The 11,383-nt window shown below is 43.4% G+C and overlaps 1 protein-coding gene and 1 long non-coding RNA gene across 11 annotated transcripts in view; both read left to right on the top strand.

Annotated features, from left to right (window-relative positions):
- Positions 1-3,254: 3,254 nt before the first annotated feature.
- Positions 3,255-11,383, top strand: part of SENP6 (SUMO specific peptidase 6) — a 115,961-nt gene continuing 107,832 nt past the window's right edge. For 6 of the 10 annotated variants that reach the window (XR_004268024.1, XR_004268023.1, XM_032275481.1 and 3 more), the window contains exon 1: positions 3,586-4,340. Coding sequence is in view for 3 of the 10 variants with exons in the window: in XM_032275480.1 (XP_032131371.1) it covers positions 4,289-4,340 (52 nt within the window). In the remaining 7 variants the exon portion in view is untranslated. Of the gene's footprint in view, positions 4,341-11,383 lie in introns of all 10 variants that reach the window. The other 4 variants (XM_032275480.1, XM_032275477.1, XM_032275478.1 and 1 more) reach the window with 4 other exon arrangements.
- Positions 5,802-8,432, top strand: LOC116549713. Its single transcript, XR_004268025.1, has 2 exons — positions 5,802-5,984; positions 7,511-8,432. It is a non-coding gene; the product is annotated as an uncharacterized LOC116549713 (long non-coding RNA).

The following is an 11,383-nucleotide window of genomic DNA, read 5'->3' as shown; positions in this document are numbered from 1 at the left end:
CCTCATGCATTCAAGTTTGATCATGAGATTGCAGCAATTTAGTCATATCTTCGGGCTCCACTTCTATTTGTAGTTCTTCTGCTATTTCCACAACATCTGCAGTTACCTTCTCCACTGAAGTATTAAACACTTCAAAGTAATCCATGAGAGATAGAATCAACTTCTTCCAAACTCCTGTTAATGCTGATGTTTCAGCTTCCTCCCATGAGTCACAAATATTCTTAATGGCATCTAGAATGGTGAAACATTTCCAGAAGGTTTTGAATTTACTTTTCTCAGATCCATTAGAGGAATCACTATTGACAGCAGCTACAGTCTTAGAAATGTATTTCTTAAATAATAAGACTTAAAAGAAATGTATTTCTAAAATAGTAAGACTTAAAGGCATGAAAACATTAATCTCCTTGTGCATCTCCATGAGAGCTCTTGGATGACCAGGTGCATTGTCAATGAGCAGTAATATTTTGAAAGAAACCCTTTTCTCTGAGCAGTGGGTCTCAACAGTGTGTTTAAAATATTCAATAAGCCATGCTATAAACAGATAAGCTATCATCCAGGCTTTGTTATTCCATTGTTAGAGTACAGGTAGAGCAGATTTAGCACAATTCTTAAGTGAACTAAGATTTTCAGAATGGCAAATGAGCATTGGCTTCAACTGAGAGTCACCAGCTGCATTAGCACCTAACAAGAGAGTGAGGGGCCAATGTCCTTTCAAACTCGGAAACCAGGCATTGACTTCTCTCTAGTTATGAAAGTCCTAGACAGCATCTTCTTCCAATAGAAGGCTGTTTTGTCTATATTGAAAATCTGTTGTTGAAAGTAGTGGCCTGAAATTAATAACACTTAAAAATACAACAATGAGGCCGGGCTCGGTGGCTCACGCCTGTAATTCCAGCACTTTGGGAGGCCAAGGTGGGCAGATCACCTGAGGTCAGGAGTTTGAGACCAGCCTGGCCCACATGGCAGAACCCCATCTCTACTAAAAACACGAAAATCAGGCCAGGAGCAGTGGCTCATGCCTATAATCCCAGCACTTTGGGAGGCCGAGGAGTGTGGATCACCTGAGGTCAGGAGTTCGAGACCAGCCTGACCTACAGGGTGAAACCCCATCTCTACTAAAAATACAAAAATGAGCCAGGTGTGGTGGCAGGTGCCTGTAGTCCCAGCTACTTGGGAGGCTGAGACAGGAGAACTGCTTGAACCCAGGAGGCATTCCAGCCTGGGCAATGGAGCGAGACTCCATCTCAAAAACAAACAAACAAAAAACAAAAATCAACACATGCTTGTAATTCCAGCTACCGAGGCAAAAGAATCACTTGAACCTGGGAGGCAGAGGTTGCAGTGAGCTGAGATCACAACGCTGCATCTAGCCTGTGCAACAGAGTGAGACTGTCTCAAAACAACAACGGGCCAGGTGGCTGGCTTGCATCTGTAACCCCTGCACTTTGGGAAGCCAGGAGCCAGGATCCCTTGAGCCCAGGAGTTCAAGGTCAGTCTGAGCAATATGGGAAGGCCCCATCCCTACAAAAAAAATACCAAAAAAAAAAAAAAAAAAAAAAAAATTAGCCAGGAGTGGTGGCGCTTGCCTGTAGTCCCAGCGGCTTGAGAGACTGAGATGGGAGGATTGCTTGAGTCTAGGAGGTAGAGGCTGCAGTGAGCCGTGTTTGCACCCCTGCACTCCAGCCTGGGCAACAGAGTGACACTCTACCTTTCAATAATAAATAAATAAATAAATAAATAAATAACAATGAGCCATGTGTGGTGGTGGCTCTTGGCTGTAATCCCAACAGTTTGGAAAGCCAGGGAAGGAGGACTCCTTGAGGCTAGGGTTTGGGACAAGCCTGGGCAACATATCAAGATCCTCATCTCTATTTTAACAATAAAATAGACTTCGTTTGAAATATCCTAATTCAGCTTGCTTAAAAGACATCTTCTATACAGGCTACCTTGTTTCTCATTCCATATACTGCTGTAACACAGGGTAATTACCATTAATTTAGCAATTTAATACAAATTTATTCTCATAGTTCTGTATGGTCCGAAGTCTAATACCTTTCTGACTGGGCTAAAGTCAAGGTGTCAGTTTTCCTTTTTGGAGACTCCTGAGAATTGATTTCCTTGCCTTTCCAGCTTCCAGAGGCCACACACATTCCTTGACTACTGGAACCTTCCACCATTTTCTTTTCTTTTTTTTTTTTTGAGACAGAGTCTTGCTCTGTCACACAGGCTGGAGTACGGTGGCGCCAGCTCGTCTCACTGCAAACTCCACCTCTGGGGTTCAAGAGAGTCTCCTCCCTCAGCCTCCCAAGTAGCTGGGACTACAGGCGCCCGCCACCACGCCCGGTTAATTTTGTGTTTTAATACAAGTTTTTAGATGGGGTTTCACCATATTGGCCAGGCTGCTCTAGAACTCCTGACCTTGTGAACTGCCCATCTAGGCCTCCCAAAGTGCTAAGATTACAGGCATGAGCCATGTGCCTGGCCTGAAAGATTTTTTAAAACTACATTTTGAAGTCTGGACAAACGGCCATTTACCCACATCTGCCTATTACCTACACATCTCAGTATTACACTGTCATTGGCACAGACGATGTCATAGAACAGCACAACAGGATCATGCAATAACCTTAGGCAACAAAAATAAATCATAATAAATTTATATTCATTACACTACTCTTGCTAATCAGCAAAGATTATTGGTTCACATTAGGAAAAGATTTTAAAAGAAGTTTTAAAAAACAAGGTTTTCTGCTTAGGCCTTCGTTAACAGGACAACTAAATTGGAACAGTCCACTCCCCAAAGACTGCACTTCATCTTATCGATTTTTTGCATCATTTTAATTGCTGTTTTCACTGATATTTAGCATAGATTTTTGCTCGTTTTTGTTTTTAAAAGAAAGATACTGAAAGACAAAAAAAAAAATGCTATCAGAGGACTACAAACCTTAAGGGGTGGAGTTTCAGTGGTGAAACAATCATTTTCCGTGCTTTTCTTATTTCCTTGAATGAGAATGTTATTTTTATAATATGAAAAAAAAATTAAAGAAAAAGAAGTTAAAAAAATAAAAAAGACCTGACTTGTAAGTTATGGTTTTTGAAGTCTCAGACACATAAATGACAAGGGACTATTTTTTTTTTAACACTGCAATTTAAAGCTGACTGGTGGGATCTTCCCTGATAAATTTTGGAAACATCTTTAAAAATAAATGTAGACCACAAATCATTTACTACACGTGATTCCAGTACCTCACTACCTTTTCTCTTCAGTTGGCTGTGCTTTAAATTCTAAGGCCTTCTCAAGCAATGACATTTTCACATTTCTTAGGCATCTGTGGTACCTGAGGAGCAAACCCATCACCGCCCGCAGAAGCGCACACGCCAGGTTTGCCATGGGGCCCTGGGCGGTGGGGATTCTGGACCTAACTTGCCTAGGCCGAGCCGGTGCCGTGAAAGGCCGACCCTGCCGAGAGCCCCGGCAGCGGGCGCCCACAAGTCAGGGCTGGGTACGGCGCTGCAGCCAGCTCTGCCCGCGAGCCGAGCCCGGGCTGCTGAGGGGGGAGCCGCGCTGGGGGCGGCGGCGTCGGGGCGGGGGCGGGAGCCGGGCGGGCGGCAGCTCCAGCGCCCGTGGGGGAGGAGCGGCAGCGGCGGCGGCTAAAGCTGCTGTGGCGACCAACGCGAGGCGGTGGCAGAGGAGACCCACCCCTGTCCACATGGACAGTCGTAAAGGCCTCCGCTGATGCATTCACGCCTGGGCGGGGTAGGCGGACGGCCGTAGCGGCGGCGGCTGCAGAAGGAGCGAGGGGCCTGGAGGCGCCTGACGGTCGCAGCGACCTCGCCGCTCCGGCGCGGCGGGTGCGGCCATTTTACGGCCTGGGACGGAGGGAGGCGTGTTTGTGTGCTCGCCTTCATCCTTATTTCTTGGGAACCCACGGCTGGGGGAGGTTTCTTAGGCAGTCTGGGTGGGCGGTGGATGGGGAGTCGCGGGCCGAGAGGAACCGGGCCCGGGAAGCGCCGCCGTCGTCGTCGCCGCTCGCATTCCCCCGGAGGGGCCTGAGGAGAAGCTCGGGCCGCGGGCCTCGCCGCCCGCCAGCCCGCGGACAGGCCGGGGCGCGCCTGGCCTGCTTTTGTGTAGGCCCGTCTGAAAGTGGGAGCGCCGCCCGCCTGACGGCTGAGCCCGAGGCCCGCAACCCTGCGGCGGCTACCCTCCTCCGGCGCGGCCCTTCATCCCGGCGAGCACGGCGGCGGTGTGGGCCATGGATTAAGAAGGAGGCGGCGTGGGAGGAGGAAGATGGCGGCCGGCAAGAGCGGCGTCAGCGCCGGGGAGATTACTTTTCTGGAAGGTACGTCTATTTCTGCCCTTGCGGGGAGGAATGAGGGTATACAGGAAAACTGGCCCCCAGAACCCCGGATATTCAGTTATCTGCGCTGGGTGGGTTCGAGGGGTGGGGGGCGGTGAAGTACGAGGGATGAGCTATGACGGGGAGGGATGTGTCGCGAGCGCGCCAGGTTCGAGTCGGCCCAGGCAAGTGGCTTCTCTGCGAGCCGGTTCGGCTCAGGGGGTGCGGGTGGATTGAGCTGCGAGCCAGAGTTGGTGGGCGTCCTTTGAGAGTGCGCGCTGAAGTCTTTGACATTTAAAAAAATTTTGGGGTGGTGGCCTAAGGATGAGGGTAGCCTGCGTTCACAACTTGTTTGGTGTTCATGAAAAGTTTCAAATTGCTAAGGTTGAGTGCAAATGGGGACCAGTCTAAATAGGGAGGGGACAGACAGTTTCGTTGAGGTGTTGTTTTATACCCTCTCGTCTGTTCCTCAGTTTCAGGCTTCCTTTTGCAACCAGCCTCCCAGATTAGGCCTGGCCTAATCTGATAATCTTTCAGAATGTGTTTTTATAAAAATATACTATAAAAATAATGTATCTGGGAAACGAGTAAGGTTTACAGTGTCAATTTTGGGGCTGTAACAAAAGCTTATTTACAGAATTTGAGTGTTTATTCACTTGTAAGGAAAGTTAAACATTTGCTGTAAGTAGACTACGCCAGTCTCAAGAAAAACAAAAATATGTTTTTGTTGGGGATGGTGGTAATGGGGAGCGATATTGATTTTTCGGCCGATATATAAGGACCCCCAAAATAGAGCTAAATGTTATTGTAACTGTGGACCAAGAAGTGTTTATATTCATTTGACTACGGGTTCAGTGTTTACATTGGTGACTGAGTTTATAAATATGTTTAGCAAAATGACTCTCTGTTGCTTAGAGATTCATTCTTGTTAAAAAGAATTAACTACTCTGGATAATTTTGCAAATACGATTTTCATTGCAATAATATGTCATGAGCCTTAAAATATAACCTTTTTTAGTATGTTTCAGAAACATTACTGAATTAACAAAGAACAATTTAACTTAAAATGAAGAAGACCCCTAGGGTAACAGGTTCTATAGGAGGGTGTTGAGGAATGGGAATGCCTTGACACTGCTTTTGTAACAGCCTCTTCAACAGTGCCTGGAATACAGTAGGTACTCAATATTAGTCTAGTGAAAGAGTAATGAATAACAGAGGTAATTTTTGTTAATTCTTCTTGAGTATAGTGAAGTGAAAAAAAATCTTAGGCCGGGCGCGGTGGCTCACGCCTATAATCCCAGCACTTTGGGAGGCCGAGGCGGGTGGATCACGAGGTCAAGAGATCGAGACCATCCTGGTCAACATGGTGAAACCCCGTCTCTACTAAAAATACAAAAATTAGCTGGGCATGGTGGCGCACGCCTGTAGTCCCATCTTCTCGGGAGGCTGAGGCAGGAGAATTGCTTGAACTCAGGAGACGGAGGTTGCAGTGAGCCGAGATCGTGCCATTGCACTCCAGCCTGGGTAACAAGAGCGAAACTCCGTCTCAAAAAAAAAAAAGAAAAAAAATCTTTACCGTACAAGCCAGCCTTTATCTAAAAGTGATGAGAGCTTTACAGGAGATTTCCTAGTAAGAAAAGCTTCTGAGTTTTTTGGGGTTCATTTCGTATTAATAGGTACCTGTCAAGAAGCTGAGAGGGCGCAGCTGTGTTACAGGTAGATGTGCTTTGTTTTTGTTTTGAAATTGGAAACAAAAGATGGCTTACTTGTGCTTATTATATTCAGTATGCAGATGATTATACTTTTGTGCTATCCCAGATTTCCAGCTTTTATAGGCTTCTGATGGAGTTAAAATTCTAATTGGATGAACATAGGGAGGATAAAAAAGCACAAGTAAAGCCACAGATGTAGAGTTAATGTGAGCTTCAAACTGCTGCTTTTAGTTTATCCTAATCTAAGGATCTTTGAATGTACAGGTGCGAGTTTCACCACGTCTTAAGCTTTTTCTTACAGCAAGCAAATGGTAACTTGTTTAGAGCATAAGAGTAAGTGGCCTGGGCACGTTGGCGTACGCCTGTAATCCCAGCACTTTGGGAGGTCTAGGCAGGCAGGCGAATCACTTCAGGAGTTTGAGACCAGGCTGGCCAACATGGCGAAACCCCTCTCTACTAAAAATACAAAAATTAGCCAAGTATGGTTGACATGCTCTTGTAGTCCCAGCTACTGCGAAGGCTGAGGCAGGAGAATCGCTTGAACCCGGGAGGCACCGGGAGGCAGAGGTTGCAGTGATGGCGCCACTGCACTTTAGCCTGGGCGACCGAGTGAGATTCTGTCTCCAAAAAAAAAAACATAAGGGAAAGGAACAACTTCAGTTCCTCATAACTTTATAACCAATTTTCATATACTATATTGAATCTTTCCAAATAAACGAATGTTTAGTACTACTTATGTTTTCTGCTTAATTTTCCATGATTCTTTTGGTTTCTTACACTTTTAACAATAATAATAAAATATTCTGGCCAGGCGTGTTGACGCATGCCTGTAATCCCAGCACTTTGGGAGACCAAGATGGACGGATAACCTGAGGGTCAGGAGTTTGAGGCCAGGCTGGCCAACGTGGTGAAACCTAGTCTCTACCAAAAATACAGAAATTAGCCAGGCGTGTCGGCTCGCGCCTGTAATCCCAGCTACTCGGGAGGCTGAGGCAGGAGAATCGCTTGAACCCGGGAGGGGGAGGCGGAGGTTGCAGTGAGCCGAGATCGCGCTATTACACTCCAGCCTGGGCGATGAGCGAAACTACGTCTGTAATAATAATAATAAAATATTCCACCATGATTTGCCTTACATTTTGTATTATCAGATTTATAACTGTTCAAAATATTTCCCCATATATAGGCTCCTAGGATTTAGTATTAAAACAGCTACATATTATACTTTCTTTACTTTCCTATTGGCTCCTTGAAAAACTAAACTAGGTTTTCATTGGCTCATCACATTTATAGCATCCTACTCTACTAGGCAGTGTACCACGGTACAGTGCATAAGATAGTCAAGGACTCTGCCTTTATTTAATCTATTATGGCAGAGGGGATACGGGTAAAGATTCAGAGGTAATATATGGTTCCATTTGATCAACAGAAAGGCTGAAATGGAAAAAAAAAAAAAAACAAAAGCTGAAAAAGCAAAAAAGAAAGAGATATGAGAGGCAAGAGATCTTCCAGTCAGGATCGTGAATAATTTTTATGTCATTCTCAGTAGTGGGAAGCCATTGAAGAGTTTGGGGCAAGGGGGTGTAATGATATGGTTTAGCTTTTTTAAAAGAAATCACTGGCTACTGTATGTGGAATGAATTGAAAAGGGACAAAATTAAAAGCAAGACAATAAATTAGGATAACATTGTAGTAGTCGAGGTAGAAGTGATAGGGGCTTCAATTAGGAGGATGTCAGTGGAGACTGGGGAAGAGAAGTTGATAGGTTGAGGATATGTTTGGATGTAGAGCCCACAGGACTTGATGAATTGTACATTGAGTATTAGAATAAGAGGAATCAAAAGGTTTTGTTTAGCTTGAGGTGTTGGTGGTACTGCCATTTACTGAGATACGGTAGACTGACAGAAGAGTGAGAAGGAACTTAATAACACTGGTCATACTAAATTTGAGATGTCTGTTTGACATTTTTGCTCTGAAGTATGTTTTACGTCTTTATAACTACTGAGATTCTAATTCCATATCTTTTTATAGCTTCTCTAGGGAAAAGGAGACCTTCTGCCTACCTTATTTTGTTTGTACAAAAGCACACTAAAATTGTATGGATTTCATTAGGCCACAACTTGCGTTCAATTTTTTTACTCTCCGCTTCCCTCTTTTACTTGTTTATTTCACTTCTGTTCACTATCAGTTGCTCTGTCCACTTATGATAGTCAGTTTTGGCAGGTTACTCCTCTGTATTCATTTATTCAGTCAACAGATATTTATTGAGCACCTACTAGGTTGCAGCCCTGGCACTGCACTTAGACGCACAATGGTGAGGGAGAAGAAACCAGTTTTTTTCATAAAGTGTCCAGTCTAGTGAGGAAAGTAAAAAAAATAAAATAATCATACTCTTAAATGTAAAATTACAATTGACAAGTACAGCAGTGGTGAATTGTTGATACAAGTTGAACATCCCAAATTTAGAAATCTGAAATACTCCAAAATTTGAAACTTTTTGAATGCCAACATGACCCGCTTAAGAAATGCTCATTGCATCCATTCAGATTGTTGGATTTGGGATGCCCAGTGGGATAATTTAATTTGCAGATATTCCAAAATAAAAAAGAAATCTGAAACCTAAAACATTTCTTCTAGCTTTAAGCATTTCAGATAAAGGACACTTAACCTGAAATCATGAGAATTGGATCTAATCGGGGTGGTTTGAAGGGTGTATTAGGGAACAGAAGGTGGAGAGGCAGTGCTTTCCAAGCAGAGAGAATAAAATAGGGGAGCACAGCATGTTTGGGGAACTTAAGGGAGGACAATATAGTGTCAGCAAGGAGAGCACTGCAAGATGATACTGCCGGTGACATCAAATTTATTTCAGAAAAGGTCAACAGCCAGGCATGGTGGCTCACGCCTGTAATCCCAGCACTTTGGGAGGCCTAGGTGAGTGAATTGCTTGAGCCCAGGAGTTTGAGACCAGCCTGGGCAACATAGTGAGACCTTGTCTGTACAAAAAAAATAAAAAATGATATGGGAAGATTGCTTGAGCCCAGAAGGGCAAGGCTGCAGTGAGCGGTGATCCTGCCACTGCATTCCCACCTGGGAGACAGAATGAGACCCTGCTGCCCACCCCCCTACCCCCCAAAAAAAGATCATTAGCTGCTACATGGAGAGAGCTTCAGAGGGGCAAAAGATTATCCAGTTAGGAGACGAGTGGACTATAGCACAAAGGTGATTAATGGTAGCTAGCTTGTTCTTATAAACTTACTTTTAATATTCTACCTCCTCTTTTCTCTCTGGCGGCTCTAACAAGTTACTTACTCTCTCATACATTTCTTCATTTTTGTACTGCACTTGTTCATATCTAGTTTTAACCAAGTGGATTCCTTCACCCATGTTTTCTCCCATTTTTCCTGAAATAACTTTTTTCTGACTTTCTAATATACATATACAAGTACTTTAGTTTGATTTCCTTTTCATAGTCTGTCTTCCTTTGTGGACCATGTCGGTTAGGTTGAAAAGAGTGATGCTAAACTGTTGCTTGCAATGTTCTCTGCAGATACCAGCAAACATGCTTCTGCCTCCAGATGAAAAGTGTTTTCCGTTTCCCCTTAGCCAGTCTTTTATGTTATATATAAACTCAGTGCAGAACCCAATCATTTGCCCGTTTTACTGGAGACAGTAAATACCTCACACTGTGTGTTGAACTAAAAGCACAGCTTCTCCCAAATGATCGGCGTTCCATGAAAAATGAACAGGGATTTTAGTTTCTGCCTGCTTAGGTGAATACATCTGTTTTTCTTTTGATTCCATTACTTTTGGAAACTACATCATGATGTTATTCTTTATTTACTCCTTACTTAAGTATGTTCATTTTCTGATTTTATCCCAGTTAAAGTGATAAATAAATTCTGTTTATCGTATGATTTCATGTACTTACTGGAAACAATAAAGTAGAACTTCACTTGGAAAGAAAGTGATTTTTAAGCAAAGTGCAGTAGGTCATGCTTGTTGTCCTGAGATAACAGTTTGGGAGGCCAGGGCATAGAATCACTTGAGCCTAGGAGTTCAAAACCAGTCTTGGCAACATAGTGAGACCCCATCTCTTCAAAAAAATGCAAAAATTAGCCAGATGTTACAGCATGTACCTGTAGTCCCAGCAACTCAGGAGGTTGAGGTAGGAGGATTGCTTGTTGTTCCAGCCCAGGAGTTTGAGGCTGCAGTTCATGATATTGCACTTCAGCCTGGGCGACAGAGCTGGGAAGAAAGAAGGAGAGAGGGAGGTAGAGAGGGAGGGAGGTAAGAAGAAAGAAGAGATAGGAAAGGAGGAAGGAAAGAAAGGAAGGAGAAAAGAAAGTGATTTTTCACTAGAAGTGTTTTGAGAATATGACCTCAAAAGTCAGAATGCTGAGGTTCTACATCTGGCTCTACTACTTATTAGCTGTAGGATCTTGGATAGATTACTTAACCTCTGTTTTATCAGCTGTAAAACAAAGATAGGAATTGTAGCTAAAAAATAATAATTGTAGTTACCTTATAAGATTGCCATGAGGATTGAGGAAATATATATTACTTAAAGCAATTCCAGGCATATAATAAGCATTCCACGTTACTTGGTATTATTTCTTTTCTTAGCAGATAGAGAAAAGAAAAAGAACTTCCTTTCCTTGCTTGTCTTCTCTTTTATTTGAATTTTAGTTTGCGTTGTTTTTCCTTCACTGACTACTTTTTTTCTAGACATTAGCTGATTTTGACCAGTGTTGTAATGAGAGAGGAAAGAGAATGAAATAACATACTTCGTATGTCTAGATTTTCATAAGTTGATTATTCCTATTGCTATTAAAAAAGTATGTTGAATATTTGAGGAACTTGAGGTATGGAAGGGTTGTTGAGTTAGCGGGGAAGTCAAACTGTAGCCTGGGAACCGACTTAATAGCTTTCTTCAGCATTTCCTTCCTCTCTCCTTCTCCCCTCTTCCTCATCACTTTGCTTCCCTATTCTTACTCTTATCTCTTTTTCCTGTACCTCTCCCCAAAGGAAGGGGTCACTGAACAAGAGAAGGAAAAATAAGTTATTATGGAGAAGTGTCATGTATTGATGAAACAGCACTTTTAAGAAGGCAAAAACAGAAAGCCACAAATTTCTTGAGGCCCAACTTCAGAAATTTACAGTGTTACCTCTTCTACATTGTATTGGCCAAAAGAACACAGAGCCAGCCCTGACTAAGGGGAGAGGAAGTAGATTCTACCTTTCAATGGGAAGAATAGCAAAGTATTTGCAGCTATCTTTAATCTATACAGCCATGTTTTCTCTCCCATATCTACCTGGTATTTTTTTTTTTCCCATTAT

Source organism: Sapajus apella, unplaced genomic scaffold (assembly GCF_009761245.1).
Source record: "Sapajus apella isolate SASKATOON/1434 unplaced genomic scaffold, GSC_monkey_1.0 scaffold6, whole genome shotgun sequence".
NCBI lineage: Eukaryota > Metazoa > Chordata > Mammalia > Primates > Cebidae > Sapajus > Sapajus apella.
The sequence above is the reverse complement of the archived record's forward strand: the minus strand, read 5'-3'. Positions and strand labels throughout refer to the sequence as shown.